Source organism: Gambusia affinis, linkage group LG02, assembly GCF_019740435.1.
Source record: "Gambusia affinis linkage group LG02, SWU_Gaff_1.0, whole genome shotgun sequence".
Taxonomy (NCBI): Eukaryota; Metazoa; Chordata; class Actinopteri; order Cyprinodontiformes; family Poeciliidae; genus Gambusia; species Gambusia affinis.
This window is the reverse complement of record NC_057869.1, coordinates 8,457,856-8,476,127: the sequence shown is the minus strand read 5'-3', so window position 1 is coordinate 8,476,127 and position 18,272 is coordinate 8,457,856. Positions and strand designations below refer to the sequence as shown.

The following is an 18,272-nucleotide window of genomic DNA, read 5'->3' as shown; positions in this document are numbered from 1 at the left end:
AGAGACATGGCTAGGGGCAGGCTATGATAATCTAATCCACAAGTGTACATTGCTGTACATAGATCAGTCTTCTATTTATAGAAAGGATTTTTTATATTGGTGCAGGATTACAGAAGGCTGTAAAATACTAACCTGATCTGACCTGAATATTTGTTCTGCAAACTGATTTTAAAAAAATGAAATATTATATTCAGCTAAATATTTAAGTCACATAAAGTAAAAATAAATAAATGTAATCATTGCTTTGTACTAAGATACTATAACCGTCTTTCCTGTCTCATCTTATAAGTTGGTGCATGTAAAATTCCACTTTATATGGATGTAAACATGAGACACACATTTTGTGGATCTTAAAGTCCTGTCACATCCATGAAGCCTGTGTAACGCTTTTGATGTATCCCTGATACATAATAACAATTTTATAGAGTGTAAAATCTTGACTCTTCCCCTACATCAGGACACAGATGTGTTACTTTAGTTAGGATTTAAGCATCTTGTTTTATTTTCCTTTTTAGCATTTTTTTCTAATCTGGCTTTACTTTTCTTTCATTTAACGTTGTCTGAAAAATAGAATCCTGAATCTATGCTGGATGAGCATCTTCTGCTTCCTGACAATCCTTACAGTCCAGAACCACAACATTTAATTTAGAAACAAAATGGTGTGAACAGATTAGTGGACAACTATTTTATCTGCAAGATGTACTGAATTCACATTTTAAACATTTAATATTTCAACTTAAGTTGCTTGAAATATTTAATTGATAAAGCTATTTATCAAAAATTATTTTTAGCTTATTGAATGTGTTCAAAACAAAACCTGTAAAATTTTTAAGTTCTTAGTTTAATTGAAATTTGACATTGATTTAAGGAATTTAAAATAGAAAAATCTGGTGCCTCTCCTTAGTTACCTCTGTACTCCACTAAGTTTTTAGGTGAATTGGCTTGGTCCTTTCTTTACCAAAATCACCTTTAACCCTGGAGCTTTGCAGCACAGACTGGGAAATGCATTTGCTCATCCTTTTTTTTCTCTCTTCTTGAGACCAGGGTCACTCTTTGTCCTCTTTTGTCCTGGCTCATTGAATGCAAGCACAAAGACAGTCATAAAAGCAAAGTGATTTGCTGTGGAAAAAGATCTGTATTTGCAGCGCTCTATAAAAGGTTTTGAATTGGGAGTTGGTTTGCTAAAGATATGCTCTCTGGATAACATTAGTTTATTACTATGAGGTGATTTCCAGTCAGAACTCCATTAGGTCTGGAAGTTAAATCTCAAATGAGGACACATTTTTTCATTTTTGATGACTATCTACATTGTTGACATGACTCAAAAGCGATAAGAGCATTTAATGCATCTGGAAGCATTTAATAATTATAGGTTAAAAAATTTATCATAGCAGAGTGAGAGAAACCTGGGTATCTCATTTGTTGACATTCTGCTCAAATAACTAGCTAGAGATATTTAAAATGCTTCCAAATCTCTGATTAGCCTTTCTTGTAAGTGAAAGGAAAGTGTCATAGCTTATTTTCAGCCACTGGCAATACACGACAACAGGTGGGGGTGGAGCATCACTGCGTTGGCCACAGGAAATTTTATCACTAAGATGCTAAAGCACAGCAAATGATGGTTCCAACATAATTGTGTTCTTTGTCTTGCTATCTTTTGTCCTTCCTCCTCTTGCATCCCAGTTTTTATGGCACATGTCACAGTTGCTATGCTGGAAACAAACATGAAGCTGTGCCTTTCCCTCCACACACTGAAATAGAGTGAGAGCAGGAAATGAGCTTTCTATTGACAGCAGAGCTAAGTTCACGTTGTTTTTCTCTGAATGATTCAGCAAGATCTCTAAATCCCTACAAGCAGTTTCAGTGTCCTTGTTTCTGCTCTGTGGCTATGATGCTCAGTGATAGTTCAGCGTATTTATGAGGACCTGTTGCAGCTATAGAGCTCTAGCTGTTTGAAGAGATAAGGACGATCTATAACAATCTATATCCACCTTGTTTACTCATATAGAGCTTACCCAGCATGATCTCCCAGACTGTCAGGTACATTGTGGTCCTCTGTTCAGCACAAAGCAAACGCTTCATTTTAAAAAACGAGAAGGTAAAGGAAGGATTTTTGTTTTATATTATTATAATTTGATTGTTGTATATGCAAAAGAATATTAAGGATATAATTATTTACTCTGTTACGACTAAAACTTGACGTATGGAGCAGTGCTTTATGAAAGTGTTATTACTCATTGAACGTTTTTGCATTTTTTTCAGCCAACAATCAGACTTTGGCTTGTTTAATTTGAAATATATGTAATTTGAAGGACAATTATTCATGGCTCTCTATATGAATTCAAGTCAGTATTATCTAGAACCAGTGTTGACTGTGATTACAGGGTATGTCTCTTCCAACATAAAGAAAATAAAACGATTCCCCATTCTTCAATCCAAGGTCATTTAGACTGCATGGAGAGCATCTATTGGAACAGATTCTAAATTAGATGTAGGTCTAAATTATTCTAGCACATATATATGTTTTGACTTAAACCATTCTGTGGTGGCTCTGGCTGTAAGTTTATGGGTTGAATTTCTGTTTTCCTTGTTTTTAACCGGCTCAAACAGGATTTCTTCCCATTAGCTCTGGTCAACTTCCTTGTCAATGCTGAGAGAAATAAAGGAAACTACGCTGGTTTAGAGATGTGAATGATACCTGGGTCAAGAGAAAACACATTAGACACTTTAACTACTCAAATAGTCTGACTGTTCTCAGATTATTTCCTGCTACTCCCAAACAATTTTTTGAACTGAAGAAGCTTTTTGAATGAGACAAAACAATAAAGTCTAGTTTCTTCCTACCTAACCACTTACGATCGTCATGTCTTGTAAAACTTGAAAATCAACACCAGTTTAGACATGTTTGTGGAAAAGGCTGCATGTAAACTGCTGTGGATCTCTGCAGTTGCTCCAAAGTTACTTTATGCACTCTTTCTTTGATGATACTGTTGTAATACAATAGAGGACTAATAAAGTACCTACCTACATGCAGTTTATTCAATAATGTTTTCCAACAAACCTCTGGGGGGTACATGAAATAGCTGAACTTACACTGGAATTAAGTTGCACAGTTGGACTTTACTTGTAAGATGAATTTTTTAGTTGGTTTGTTGTACTGGATTTTATCTGAAGCTCAAAGACAACAAGTGACTGAATATAAACACACATTTTTTAGTTTTTTATTTGTAAAAAAAAAAAAAAAAAGCTATGTGTAATTTTCCTTCCACTTCATAATAATTCACTCCTTGTCTTGGTCTATCAAACTGAGCTCTAACAAAATGTCATTGTCATTAAAAATTCCTTTGGCATTGAAATTGTTTAGACACAGCTCATACTTCTTGTAGGTGAGTTTGCTCTAGGGTTGAAGGATTGTAAGGCACTGTTCATGTTTATCATTGCTCTCATCCTGGAGTGTCGGCCAGAACACCACTTAGGCCAGGATTCAGCTCAGGACCAGATGTTAGAATGAGGTGCAGCAGATGGAATAATGAAGACACGAGGCAGAATCCTTTTAACTGTTCTGTATTCTAAACTGTATAACAGATCTTGATCCAATTGAACATGGATGGGCATAAATGTGTGTTTCGGTGTGTCTGCGTGAGTGTGTGGTTTCCTAGAATAAACAAAAATACAGAAAATAAGTTCAAAGTGTCCTATGAATACACATTACACCATCCCATTATACCTTAGATAAAGCAAGAAGGAAATAGATAAAACCTAAATAAGCTCCATTTCAAAATTACTATTAACAAGCAAAACTAAAACAAGTTAACTAATAACGATGCCTCTGCGCCCGTCAAGTAGATATGTATGTTCAGCACAACCTACAGTACACACATATAGCAGATAGCTCGGACTTAGCAACAGGTGAAATAATGGCAAACTAATAAACTACAAATCACTAATTTAGCTGCAGTAAACACTCAAATATCGCAACTTACTTATCAATGGCGCACACTTATAAGGAGAACAGGCATATCTCGCAAGTCTCTCCCACGTGTTGGCACAGTAGCTTGGCTACCGAACCTCCTCACCAGATATCAGTAACGCTGGCTTGGCAATGTGACGGCGTCGTCACTGCCCGAACTACCGTATGCCTTAAGGCAGTTGACCCCCGGTCCGTGAACCAACTGGTACCACGCAAAAAATAATTAAATATTTCCGTTTTATGTATTATCTAAGTCTGAAGGATCTTTTATTTTGAAATTCTTTTAACCAGATTCCCTCGGTTACGTTTTGCGCGCCAACATTGAGCCTACAAGCATCAAAATGAGTAAGGAACAGATCAGATGTCTTTGGAAAGTTTCGTCGTGAAGGGGAAAAGGCCCAGAGAAGAGACAAGGGGATGGATTTATGCCGGTAGGTGATTCCCACAGTCGAAGCCTGTAATAAGCGGCGACAAGGAAGCTTCAAACTGCCTCGCCACGTAGCAACCAAGCACCCTGTGCATAAGCAAACACACATCGGGTGTTATAGTGTCATCACTCCCAGATGGGACCGTCTCGTTGCAGAGAAACAAGCTCAGGGCTCCCATTAATTTTCCGTTGTCGAGAGTTAAAATTTTCACAAAATAAAATGTTCGTTTTGTGGCTCATCTGTATCTTATTTTGAAGGGATGTGTAGACGTTACCATAGCGACCAGAGTCAGCGCGCGCTAAGGCAGTTGTCGAGACGAGAGGAAAGGAGTAGAGCTTGTGAGTCTTAAGTCTGGTTCACACGGCACGATTTAAGAATTCTCGGCCGATTTTCCAAATCTCTGTGACCACACACAACACGAGCCGGTTAAAGTACAACAGGTTCGATCGGTTCGTGTGTCCAGCCACACGGCAGGAGCAACACACCACACACGAACCGATTCCACTCAGGAACATCCCGATTCCAGAAGAAAATTCCGTAAAACCCCCAACATACATACGTGAATTTAGAATAAACAAACACGGATGACGATGTAGAAGCAGTAGCGATAGTTTGTGGGCTCATTTTAAGCGATAAAAGACGTAACAAAAAGAAAAGGCGTTTGATAAATGACGGTGGGTGGAGCCGCTCTATTTGCTGCGCTGTGCACTAATCCGAAGTCTCGCAGTGTTGGCTGTTTGGGAATCTCCTACGTGCTTACGTCAGGGCGCTTTCTGATTGGCTACCTGTCACATTCAACAGGTTGCGTTCTCGCTCCCAGTTAGGGAAAACCCCACACGCTGAGTTAAAAGTTACCAAGACAGTGTTGTTGAATATATGCCCGATTTTAGATCGGAGCGGTCCCAACGTTCTACCGACTGGACCAGATCAGTCGATACACCTCAGGAGGATCGGTTACCATTATTGCAAGCGACAATCTTAGAACTCGGAACGCTCTAAGATCGTCATAAGGGGAAAATCGGCGCAAAAATTAAAAGTTTCGCCAAGTGACACCCCCTCCCCGCCGCAGTAAAATCGCCGGTCTGCGGTGACAAAAAAGTAAGGCTGAACAGAAATTACGTAATACAAACACTAGTAGTCAACATCAAACTTAAACTATTTAAGTGTCTTTTGAACACTTCTGCTTACTTTAATTTATGACCTAGTAGTCAAAATGATGTAATATTTCCAGTTTGTGAGCTGTAATAATAGTTTGTCTAAATTCACAAGCTACATCCAATTCAGTTTGATTTATGTATCTCACAGAGCAGCCACATATGTGGGTTTGTTGGTTAGTCTTGTTAGTTCAGCTGAATGAAAATTAAAAGATTTTGAGTGACAGTTTAAGTGGTAACTCCACAACTGTGTATTCTTCGGTAAATGACTCCAAAGCAGCTAGCCTATTTGTGGATGAAGTCATGACTGTGTCTGCTGACCGTTGTGGCAGAGATGAGCTAAAACCCTTCCACAAACAGAGATAAGGAGTTGCTTTATTGTTGCCGTTGCGTAGTTAAGGTATGAATAAGCTTTTTTCTTCCCTGAGCAGTCCGGATATTTATATTTCTCTCTCACAGCTGTCCTCTTGAGTCATATATTTCCTAATAATTTGTACCTCAGAATGTTAAAACATGAAAATCATTTTAAAAATGAGTACGGATTTACTTTTTCAACCTGAATTAATTTAAAGAAAGAGTGTTCATTCTAAAGTCTTAACTTGGGTAGCTTTACTTCTTAAATTTGTAAATCCTTGATTGCTCATGTTCTCAAGTCAGCTCAATTTTATTTATAGATCTTATTTTGAGTTGATTGTAGGATGTAGAGCAAATATCTTAATTTGAATACCTTATGGTTTTGTCTGGATTTTCAAAAGCTCATGAAGTTGAAGCTGTGAATTCATCAATAGATAAATAGCACATTTCAGGTTATTACAACCTAAAATAATAAACTCTCTTTTGTCTCTTTTGACCCAATAAGTGACTATTTATAAGGTTAATGTTGGCAGAAACAAAAATGTACCATCAGCATATGGAGGTACTGTCCTGTCAAATAATAAAACTAAATTGTTGTAAAATGTCAGTTGTTAAAAAATAGTAACAAACATCATACAAGACTGCGTTAACTTAAGACAATCAGCTATGTAAGTTAATTAGAATTTATTAAAATGCCTATTTAAACTAGAAGAAAGAGCTTTTATTTTGAAACAGGAAATGGTACTGAAATGTTTTGTTTTGAGCTGTAATTAGTCTCTGCAGTTTATTTCTGTTTTCACCTCTTATTGTTTCTCTGATTGGTTTTGCAATGTCTGATTCAAATATAACTCTTTGCCTTTACTTACTAAACAGTGCGAAACTGAGACCATTTTGAAGCTCCTGTCTCTACAATGGCTGCAACTATAAGTTGATCATTACGACCAATGCTGATTTCTTTATTTATTTTTTCTGATTCAAAATTACCAAATAAAATTAAAACACTTTCTTTAGGAATGAAGACATTCAAATGGGAGCAGAGCCTCTGAAACGTAAATAACCAGCCAGAGCTGTTTTTGTAGTACTGTGCGTGGTTCTTAAACCAGACTGCCAAAGAGTCAAATAAACAGTAAATACACATTTAAATGATTACATAAAACACCTTTTTGCATTTTCACAGAATAAGAAGAATAGACATTGATCTATGACTTTGAAGTGTCAAGTTTGAAACTATTTAATCCTTTAAAATGCTATTGTTCTTATTATTGCCTTTTCCTTCCAGGTGCCTGTAAGGACTACCTATCTGCTCCGTTACATCCTTAATCCTCATCGGAGCTCTGCTGACCTTTGTTGCACTTCTCATCAGCTCCTGTTTTCTTCCCTCTTCTTTCTTCGTGCCCTCCTCCCTCCTCTCGCTTAATCTTCCCTCCTCTTTTGTGTCTCCAAGCCCTGGGCTTTATTACTCAAACCCACTGACGGGAGCAACGCACAGTAGTTGGCAAAGGATGAGGCGGGCTTGCTTGCCAACAACAGATAGAGGATAAAAGACACAAAAAAGACTAGCAACAGGGAAGAGCGACAAAGAGAGATAAAAACGGAGGGAACAAGTGTTGGAGGGAGCTACAACAAAGCTGTGACAGACAACAAAAACAATAAGGATGCCACGACAAAGGAAAGACACAAGTTTTACTTGATTGTCATGAGCTAGTACCACGCTCCTACCAAATAAAGGTTGGTAATTTTTTTTTTGCTTCCTTTTATAGTAAACTTTTGTTGTGCTTACTCAAAGGAAGTGGTGGAGACACACACTTCTGCGTTCTGCAGCTCCTTGTTAACAACTGCTTTGCCTCTGTAGGAACTGTTAGCCATGCCAGCCAAGGGAAAGTACCTGCTGAATAACCAGGAGCTCAAAAATGAGGCACTGTATCGCAGATTCTCCTGCATCAGCCAGTATCAGCCACTGGCTCTGCTGGGCCTCTCCATATTCTGTTGTGGAGTTTTCCTCAGTCTCTTCTTAGCCCTTAAACTGGTAAGCAGATCTGATCAATTGTTAAATTGCTTTGCCTCTGTAGGAAAGCAAACATAGTGGTTTAATCAACACATGCTGCTCCAGATCAAACTCTTTCATTACTTTATGTGCACAATGTGATGAAAGACATTCAGTTTGTCACAGACCTGATTTTCTTGGAATATACCTCCCATGAGGTATCATGACACATTCCACCGAGCTTGTGATAAATCTCTGGTTAATCCAAAGTCTGAATGGTAGAACTGTCAGAAGAACAAAAGAAGAAAATTGCTTTTTGTTGTGCGAAAATATGCTAATTTAAAAATGAATGTATTTTAACTGTTATTCCTTAGAGTATGACTGTATGATAAACAGAAACTTGGCCAGAAATAGTACTTTTAACCTTAACTGAAGAAATTGTTACTCTGATATTTTTGTCTTCTACATTTATGATTAATATGGTGACCAAAAGTTGTCCACTCTATTTACAAGTATTTAAAACCCATTTTCAGACAATTTGAAAAGGTTTTTTAATGATGAGCGTTTCACTGTCATACCTTGCCATCATTGTTGCCTTGACGCAAAAAGATCCCGGTATGCAGTCTTTCGAATTGTGATTGTACAGGTTCTCTCTAGGTCCATTAGCTTAACTGGTTACTCTAAATCTCTAAATTGCCCTTAAGTATGAAAGTGCCTCTCCATGCCTGTTTGTCCTGTGTGTTCCTTCTAATGAACTAGTGACCTGTCCCGTCTCGCCCAATTACTGCGAGAGATAGGCTCTCTATTCCCACCACAGAAACCTTTCAAGCATAAGTGAGTAAAGACAACGGATGAGTGGATGATTCATAATGAACAGCCGTAATCGGAGGCCTCCTATAACTTTAGTTTAGTTCTGTTTTGCTTTGCTTATTTTAGTTTTTTTGGATTCCATATCTTACATGGCTAAGTCAACAAGTTTTACACCAATGAACTTTTTCAGTATTTCAAATTGCTAAGTAAACAAATATATCAGTAAGAGCCTGATTAAGCTGTTAATGTGAACATTTGAAGGAATTTGCATGTTAGTTCATATGCTCTGTTGATACTTCTAAGTACAAATTCAGACAGTATGGCTCACAGAATCTCATTATTATTATTATTATTATTATTATTAAATTGGAAACTTTAAATATATAGTCAAATAAGTCAAATAAACCGAACAAGCCAGAAACTAGTTAAACAGACAAACCAGTCTTTTCTGGAGGCTGTTAAAACTTAACATTAGCTAGCAAAGTAAGTGATAGTTGGAGACAAATCTTTTAAATAACATGCTAAACCTACAATGCGATTTGGCAAGCCATCTACAAAACAGTAAACCTTGGTTCTTGGTTCATAATCTAAAAGTTTCAGGATGAATCTTGTTGTCCTCCTTGTATTTGGGTTTTCCTCTATGTTTGCATTTTGTGTTGATCTACCAAATACTGTATAATGTCAACAAAATTTATTGAAGTTTGTAGTTGCATTGTAATAAACATTTTGAAAAGTTAAAGTGATTGAATTCTTGTGCAAGGCACTGTATTTATTTCAATACAGTTTTTAGTTTATAGATACAATTCACTGCTTTTATATGCACACATGCATATAAATACATCATAGCTTTTCTTCAGTAGTGAGTGAGTGACATGAAAGAGAGATGTTATGTAACTGGAAGGAACGGAGGGCAGCATTGAAACATTTATATTTCAGTTCTGTTGTTTGGCTGTAGAAGTGGACAACTCAAGAGCAGATGTAGTTTGAAAAGACAACATAATGTTCAAATGTCTTTGCCTACTTGAGCCAGCTGTCAAAACCAGAGTCATAAAAACTACACAAATTTAAAACATAAAGCATTTTGCTGTCAGTGTGTTCAGATGGCAATTATGCTCCTGGCTTCTGCTGATCGGAACGTATTGTTGATTTTGGCACGAAGCAAGTCGCAGTTTAGTGAGTCCAGCCCATCGTACTAAACTGACATCTTCTGTCAGCATAGATTATATTACTTTCCTGTATAGGAAAAAATGAACCCAACCTTCCTACTATTGTCTTGCTGCAGGCTGTGTGGCACACTCCCTTTTTCTCCTGTTTCAGTCCCACACAATAGCTCCATCCCTCATGTTTACACTCCACACGTGCACATAAACATGGTGTGATTTTCTCTCCTGCTCATACACAAACTCCTCCATCAGAGTTTTCTGGCTTTTTCATCCCATTAAGACATTTAGGCAGCATATATATTCATTCACACCAAAGACTCACTTGGTCCTTGGTCCATCCCTTGACATTCAATCAGTCAGCTTTTCTTCTGTTTTTCAGCAGCTACTTTTTTTTTAGATTCTTTTTGTTCACCTAAAATGTCTCTCTTGTGTCCACATGAGTTAGAAAGTGTATTTGTTTCCAGGGGAACAGAGAAGTTGGGAAAGAAATGTTGGAGTGGAGCTTGTAAAAGTTGAATACAAAAGAGTAGGCAACCAGTAGTAGAAAGTCATTAGCCACAAACTGGTTTTGGTGATTGATATGAACCGACAGAGCTTTGTTGAGAAGAAAAACTAATCAGTTGGTACATTTTAAGCCCTCGTTTTCAGATTTTAGCTTGATTGAGGTCTGGTTTTAATCAATGTTTGTGTTACCCAGTTATCGCTTTTTCATCCCATGTGTTTGTAGAATTAGCTATAATTTTTATCTGTCTTGTTGCTGTAAAAATAACACATGAAACTGAAATGTTGAAGGAAAAACTGCAATAATTTTTTTTTCCTACTTTTTTTTTTTTGCACAACAGAATTGTATGCATTCCTGTGAGTTTCCTTCATTTTCCTGGTAAAAGAAAAATCATTTCTTTTTCTCTGGCAAGAAAGGTTTTCATTAAGACACGGAGAGCTGAAGGGGTTTAGTTAAGAACTGTCCTTTTCCAGTGCTGCCATGGTAACCAGCAGGCTCAACATACAATGCAGGGATGGCCTTCTCCTTTCAGAGATCTATTAACACTGACTCTCTGAGTTTGTCTCTCTGCAGAGCGCTTATTTAACCCCTTGCTTTCTCTCCGATTCACACTTCAACTCCCACCTTAGCTTCCAGTCACACCGTGAAATTTTCTCACCAGGCGGAGAAACACTTAATGTTTCCATGAATGCATTTGCCTTCAGAACTCATTCATCAGCAGATTTTCTCTTCACCTAACCCTCGCTGTAATGCTGACCTGTCCAGGGTATAGTCTGCCTCTCGCCTAATAACCACTGGAGGTAGAGGTAGACGTCAGCAAATTTCTTGGTCTGTCATGTAAAATACAAAAAAACTTACATTGAAGTTTGTTATTGTGATGTGACAAAGAGTGAAAAAGTTTGAGCTTAGCATATTCTAGTAAGAGAGCTGCCTGAAAAAACACTGCATAAACATACTATCTTACCAAGTATTTTTTGTCTAGTTTCTAGTGCAAATATCTTAGTACACTTCAATTGAGACAAAGCAAACTTACAAGTAACTTTTCAGCAAGAAATACAATCTTGTTTTAGGTCCATACTTCCTTAATATATTTTAAAATATACTAGTTCCAGTGGCAGATTATTCAACTTATAACAAGATATTTTCCCCATGTTATTAGTGAAATAGTTTGCCCAGGGAACTAATACTTTTTAGAATCAATATTAAGGACTTATTTACTTAGAATAAGATCCTATATCTTTCTCAATAGTCACTTGTAAGTTAGCTTTGTCTTATTTCAAGTGTAGATATTTACTCTAGAAACAAGACAAAAAATAATTGGGATGGTTTTGTGTTTTTGCAGTGAACGTACTTTACCTCACCAATAAGACATATTCATAATATAAAATGGGCTCCTTGTTTAGTAATTTTAACTACATCTGAAAGGTCAATCACAGAAAACCTGTTTGTAGATCTAAATTTAAAGAACTAAACATAATATAGCTATTTGATTGGTACGGTATAACAGATGTTTTTGTTTTTCTCTCCATGTTATTACTGCAGGAAACAAAGGATCATCGTGCCTTTGTGAGTGTGGTGAGCAGCAGCTTGTGTGTGTTCGTGATTGTATTAATACTGGTGTGCACAGAACTTTACTCACAACGACTGAGGTTCTTGCTGGGTGTGGTTATCTGGGCCACACATCTAATCATGGGATATGCCTTCATCTTCAGTAAGACTGTCATCCTTCCTTGGGAACAGGTACCTCACTTTTCACCAGGGTTCACAGACTAAAGTTTGAATTGTTGTCATCAGCAGCTGCAATTCCTGCAAATGTGATCAAGTTGAAATATACATTTTCTGATTTATAAATGTTTCTTCTTGTTTTTTTCAGGTGCCTTTCTTCCTCTTCATCATCTTCACAGTGTATACCATGCTGCCATTCCAGCTGTGGCACGCTGTGGTGTTGAGTGTCATCACCTCGCTGTCTCACATTATGATCCTCACACTGAGGTTAACAAGTGACGGCACCCCAAAAGATTACCTTGCTAATCAGGTAAAAACCACTGGACAAGAAATATCCTGCAACTTTTAAAATCTTCATACACAGCTGACACAAGACCAAATCTCACATGCAGAACAAATTATGGGGATTTACAATGCTAACAATGTTGCTCTGATTTACAAAAATGTTTGGAACTGTTAAAAACTCTTTGTTTCAGTAGTTCATTTAGAACAAAATCAAAGGCTGATATATTTCAAATGTTTTTTCCAGGAGTGGAAACCCAACAATTCAGTTTGTCAGAAATTTTGAATATCACATTCAGTCTTTTGTCTTTCTTTTGACAATACATCGTAGTTTCTCCACACTGGTGAAGCAAATTTGCTGTTCATTGAAGTACAATCCTATCAAGTCTGCATTTATATCTGGTGAATGAGCTCCTTTTTCAGACACACTTTTTCCTTTCACTCAACTTTCCATGAATACAAGTGACTGTAGATTCTCTTTAATTTACTTTTGGTGGCCTGCTCTCTTTCTAGAGCTTGTAAAGGACTGTCTACTGTTTCTTTTTAGTTCTTATCTAATATCCTAATTATATAAGATAATGTATTTTGTATTTTCTTGAACTATAAACTGTATTCAACAAATTTCAATATATATATATATATATATATATATATATATATATATATATATATATATATATATATATATATATATTTTCCACTCTGTTTAATGAATATTTGTAACATGAGTTTCACTTTCTAAAATAGTATTCTGATATAAATGAACTGTTCAATGACATTCTGATTTACTGAATGTAATACATATACAAATACATATAAGCAGGATTTTGCTAGTCTAAATACTTAATGGAGGACGAATTTAAAAACTAAATATGATATGCATGGTTAGTGTATGTAAATTGTGCACTAAAACTGTTACCCTATGCGCTACTGTGTCTCTCTGTGCAGTTGCTGTCCAATGCTGTGGTGTTTCTGTGCGGCTGTGGAGTCGGAGCCTTTCACAAGGTTCTGATGGAAAAAACGCTAAGGCAGACCTTCCAGGATACTCTGAGGTGCCTAAGCATGCGGGTGAAGCTTGAGATAGAAAAGAGACAGCAGGTTAGTGGAAACAAAAAGTTTGACCTTCCGAGAGCTTTTCATGTTATGTTGCAGACTTGGCTGAATAGCTGCATTTTGTCCAGGAAGTAGACAGGATTTCATGAGAATACCTGTGCAATGTTTCAAAAGCCCTTGAAAGTTTTGCTTATGTAAGAAACAATTATTCAACTGTGTTGTATTCTTTTCTAAAGAGATGTACTGGGTCACATCACTGCAGCTGTGTGGGTATATGGCAAAGCCTTTGCTTTTGCATGGAATGAATATCTTACTGTACCAAAACAGGGGCTGTTGATAAATTATGAAAATAGCCAATCATAATTCATTTCTAAGCAAAAGGCTGTGATGGTTCTCATATTGACTTTGCTGTGGTCTTTTTGGCACAAATCCCTGTCAAGTTACATCACCCTTAAATGTCTTAAATTAGTTTCTGTCTCCTTGAATATGTAGGTAATTTATTGAAGTGTTTACAGACAGTAATCATTAATCATGACATAAAAAAATATTAAAACATTGATAAATAATTACAAATAGTGCAAAATCTGTGTTTATAAAATCGAAATCCCTGGTAAGAAAAAAAAGAAGGTAAAACTGTTTTGAAAATCTACCTAGAAGATTCTGGTTCCTTTGAAACCAATTTTTTATTGTCCAGCAGCATAGTGCATCAGAAGAATGTGAGGTTTATTCTCTCACATTCACTACAATTGATGTCCAGTGTTTGAAATGTCTTCACAGTCATTGCTCATGTGAAAAGATTTAGGGAATAAATTGCACAAGCCTGGGCTCATCTCATGTAGTCAGAGCATGCAACCCTCTGCCCTCCTGGTGACATAAGAATAGATTACTCATTTCATAAAAAGTTGTCTCTCTAAATTCTGTTAATTAAGCTAATGAACTGTGAACACTGCTCTGGCCTTTGGCCACTGTAGAAACATGAGTTTAGTATTAGTTTTCACAGACTCAAATAGTGTTTTATGTTTTTGCTTTTGGGAAAACTCATTATCTAAAGAGACTGTAATTATTGGGTTATCAAAAAGTTTATACAAAACAAAACAAAAAGCTGCCAAAAGGAGTTCCAGTGTTACAACTTGTGCTTGTAAAATTAAGGATTTCTATCATAAATGTAAGATGGCTAATTTTCTGACTGTGGGGTGTAGGGAGAGCATATCCCTCAATGCAGCCATCCAGGGTTTGTTTCCTGATCTTGGGACTTTGCTGCATATCTTCCTATCTGACTACCGTCAATAAAGGCAGCCAAAAGTTTCAAATACACAGAAAAGTAGAATTGTAAGACCACTATAGATAAAACTGTCGACTTCACACTTGTCCAGGAGACATTTATTAACTCAATGGATGGGACGCAAAAGATTATTGCTAAAGAAGCTAGCTCCATACAGAGTGCTGTGTCCAAAAATATTATTGGAAAGTGAACTGGAACGAAAACGTGTGACAGAAGTAGTTTTTTTTTTTTTCTCCTTTTTGGGCTGGACCTTTCATCTAAACACAACAGTCAAAAATAGGCATGATTTGCAGACTTGCCTTGATTACAGTTATTTAACAGATAATCTTTGTGTCTGTGTGTGTCTGTAGGAGAACTTGCTGCAGTCTGTGCTCCCCGTTTATATCTCTATGAAGATGAAACTGGCAATAATGGAGAGGTTGAAAGAGTGTAAAGATAAAGTCGAGCAGCAGCGGCTTGTGAAGGATAACAACTTTCATAGCCTTTACGTGAAGAGGCATGAGAATGTCAGGTATGACCAAAACACTAAATGTTTTATGTTGCCTGTAGTTCCTGTCAGTTTAATGTCTGACTTCCTGGTTCAACAATTTATTTTTAAATAGTAAAGACTCTTATGTTACTGACCATGCATTGCAACATTCTGAGAGCAGATTTTTCATAAATCCTATAAGTATGTGTTGTGCGAAAGCCCGAAGGAGCACATCAAAAGGAGCTTGTACTAACAAGTTATTATAAAACTATAGATAAGTGTGTTTTTGGTGCACTGACCCAGATACAAGTTTTTTTGTTTTTTTGTTTGAGGGTTTCATCATTTAGTAAGTGCTGACAGATATTAGGGCAAGCTAAAGTGAGCTTTGACCAATGGCTTACCAGTAAATTTGTTTCAAAATAGCTTTTGTGTGGACAAGTTTAAGTATGTTAAAACACTTTTCCATCTGGCTTACAAAATATAGAAATAAAGATAAAAGCACATCAGGCATTAAAAAAGACATACAGTAGTATGTGAGTGTAGTTTATTATTATAATGGTTTTCCTGAGCAAGCAGCCTTATTGCTTTTTTTCTTCTATGTTCATCTAAGGCTACAGTAAAAGGGTGCTGACTGACAGACTGTGCACCTTACTCTTTCCCTGTAATTACCTCGGTCAAAGCTGTGATTAGCTGTGTTGGCAGACTCATAAAGCACCTGGCCATTTTTAGTCAAGCTGTAGAACAATTCAAGACTGTGCAGCATCTGTGGCCCTCTGCATTTCAACACGGGGTCATTTCAAGTCAGACCATACTCAAGAGTACCTGTAATCATCTACCACATGGAGCGTATCTTATTGCATGTTTAGCTCATTCAGCACCCTACATACTCAACATTGTGCATTATTGTGGAAAATATATTGCATTTATGGTGGCATAATTTCGATACTGAAATAATATCCTTTTGTTATATTTTTTTAAGAATAGCACGCTTAAGTCAAACTAAAGCAAAGAACAAAGTAGCTGCTGCAGTTTTAGGAGTTTGTTACAATCCCACTGAGGCCAGTTACATTAATTCCCTGCTGGTTTCCCTTGTGGTGTTGGGATCTCTTGAAACGTCAAAAATATTTTCACTTTCCCTCTGAGGTTTGCTGACAGAAAGCTGAAATTGTGCTGAATCTATGATTCAGCAGTGAGACAGTCAGTCTTTTTAGTGAATCACTGATTAAGTGCACTGGGGGTCAATGGTAGAGTGAGCCAGGTGTTTTTTTGTCTAAAGCTATTTACTCCGTGTCACAAGCCGTACTGATTATAAGGATTAAAAGAATGTCTTCCTTTTTTGACTCAGTTCTGGGAAGAAAAAATAAATAAAAACACAATTGTAGCTTAAATTTTCTAGTTTATTAAACATTTAACTGTTCACTTTAAAGAGATTGATATCAATTTCTATGTTCAACCATTTAAAAGGAATTCATGGGACAAAAATAGAGCGTCTAGCTGGATTATTTTTGGACAGATCAACATAACAAAGCACTGACATGAATTGGAAGGAAAGTGGTGCATTGTTTTCAAAGTTACTTCAAAATAAAAAATAAAAAGCTTTGTGGTGTAAAATCTTTTCTGTCCCCATTGGGAAAGTACATGGTGAGGCCGCTTTTTACTGCTATTCCAGCTGCAAGTCTTTGGGGTTTTGTCTTTATCAGCTTTTTACACCTCAAGCCTGAAATATTTGCGCATTCTTTGCAAAATAGCTCATAATCAGGTTGGATGGAAAACATCTGTTGACATCATTTTAGTGTATGATTAGGTTCATAACGCACATCATTAGGTTTATGATTCTGGGCAATTCTAACACATGCACATGCGTTGATTATGTTTCATATTAAGAAAAGAAGGTTTCTTAATGTGAAGAAACCCAACAATGGGTGTTGCGTTTTCTACCTCACATTTAGTTTTGCATATTGGGCAAACCCCTTAATTTTGGTCTCTTCTGACAAAAGCACCCTTTTATCCATGTTTATGTTCCCCAGAGAGCTTGTGATAAACTGCAAATGGGATTTTTTTCTAGGCACTTCTGTAAATACCAGATTTGCTATAGTAACGACACATCCATCTGGTTTGTCCCAATAATTATTGAGTACATTTTCATTATGTTGCTGAGACATTTGTTGTGCCTAATAGAAAAAAATTTTTTCTTCGTGTGTTGGTCTATCACATAAAAATCTCAAAAACAGACTTTTTGTTGTAAGTTGACAAATGGTAAAAATGTTGAAGGGTATAAGTAATCGCTTTTAGAGTTTGAAAAATATTTGTTAATGCTTTTTTTTTTTTTTTTTTTTTTTACTTTTTCAGCATTCTGTATGCAGACATTGTTGGCTTCACTCGTTTGGCCAGTGACTGTTCTCCTAAAGAGCTTGTACATATGCTCAATGAACTGTTTGGCAAATTTGACCAAATTGCCAAGGTGAGGTAAAACATGGTATTTTAACCTTTATGACCTAAACAAACAGTCATGTAGGAGTTGAATTCTTAGATTGAATGCCTATTTTTTCTTTTTGTAGCCACAATTTTTTAGCTTGAACCTTAAAATATTGTAGCTTGTAACTGCTGTGATCTAATGATTACATTAATTTAATTTGGGACAGGACATTTTCTGTTTTAGAATGTCGTAAAGAAACCTGTGCATCCTGCAGAACAGTAGGAAGGAAAATTACTGAACTGAGCAGTGTCCTATTTATATGCATCTTTTGTTCCCTTTTTATTTGCCTGGTTGCATAACAGTCTTGGAGTGAATCTCTCTTAATGTTTGCAGGAAAATGAATGCATGAGAATCAAGATCCTTGGAGACTGCTACTACTGTGTGTCAGGCCTGCCGGTGTCACTGCCTATGCATGCTAAGAACTGTGTTAAAATGGGTCTGGACATGTGTGAAGCTATCAAGTGAGTCTGCCAACCATCACCTCTTATCTGCCAAATTTATTAGCATTTACATGAGAATTATTGTCTGTATAACCATATCGTGCATTTAAGACCGTGATCATGAACATTTTAAAATTTCAGTGAAACGTTTGAAAGCTTTGTCAATCAGAATGTTGATAT

General features: G+C 36.6%; 1 protein-coding gene across 7 annotated transcripts in view; it reads left to right on the top strand.

The window, feature by feature from the left end:
• adcy7 (adenylate cyclase 7) overlaps positions 1 to 18,272 on the top strand; it is a 61,736-nt gene that overhangs the window by 22,170 nt on the left and 21,294 nt on the right. For 4 of the 7 annotated variants that reach the window (XM_044106430.1, XM_044106422.1, XM_044106459.1 and 1 more), the window contains 8 exons: positions 7,186 to 7,634; positions 7,759 to 7,932; positions 11,908 to 12,105; positions 12,239 to 12,400; positions 13,321 to 13,470; positions 15,058 to 15,218; positions 17,526 to 17,637; positions 17,986 to 18,113. In XM_044106430.1, the coding sequence (XP_043962365.1) occupies positions 7,771 to 7,932; positions 11,908 to 12,105; positions 12,239 to 12,400; positions 13,321 to 13,470; positions 15,058 to 15,218; positions 17,526 to 17,637; positions 17,986 to 18,113 (1,073 nt within the window). In that variant the 5' untranslated portion in view covers positions 7,186 to 7,634; positions 7,759 to 7,770. The remainder of the gene's footprint in view (positions 1 to 7,185; positions 7,635 to 7,758; positions 7,933 to 11,907; positions 12,106 to 12,238; positions 12,401 to 13,320; positions 13,471 to 15,057; positions 15,219 to 17,525; positions 17,638 to 17,985; positions 18,114 to 18,272) is intronic. The other 3 variants (XM_044106450.1, XM_044106440.1, XM_044106468.1) reach the window with 2 other exon arrangements.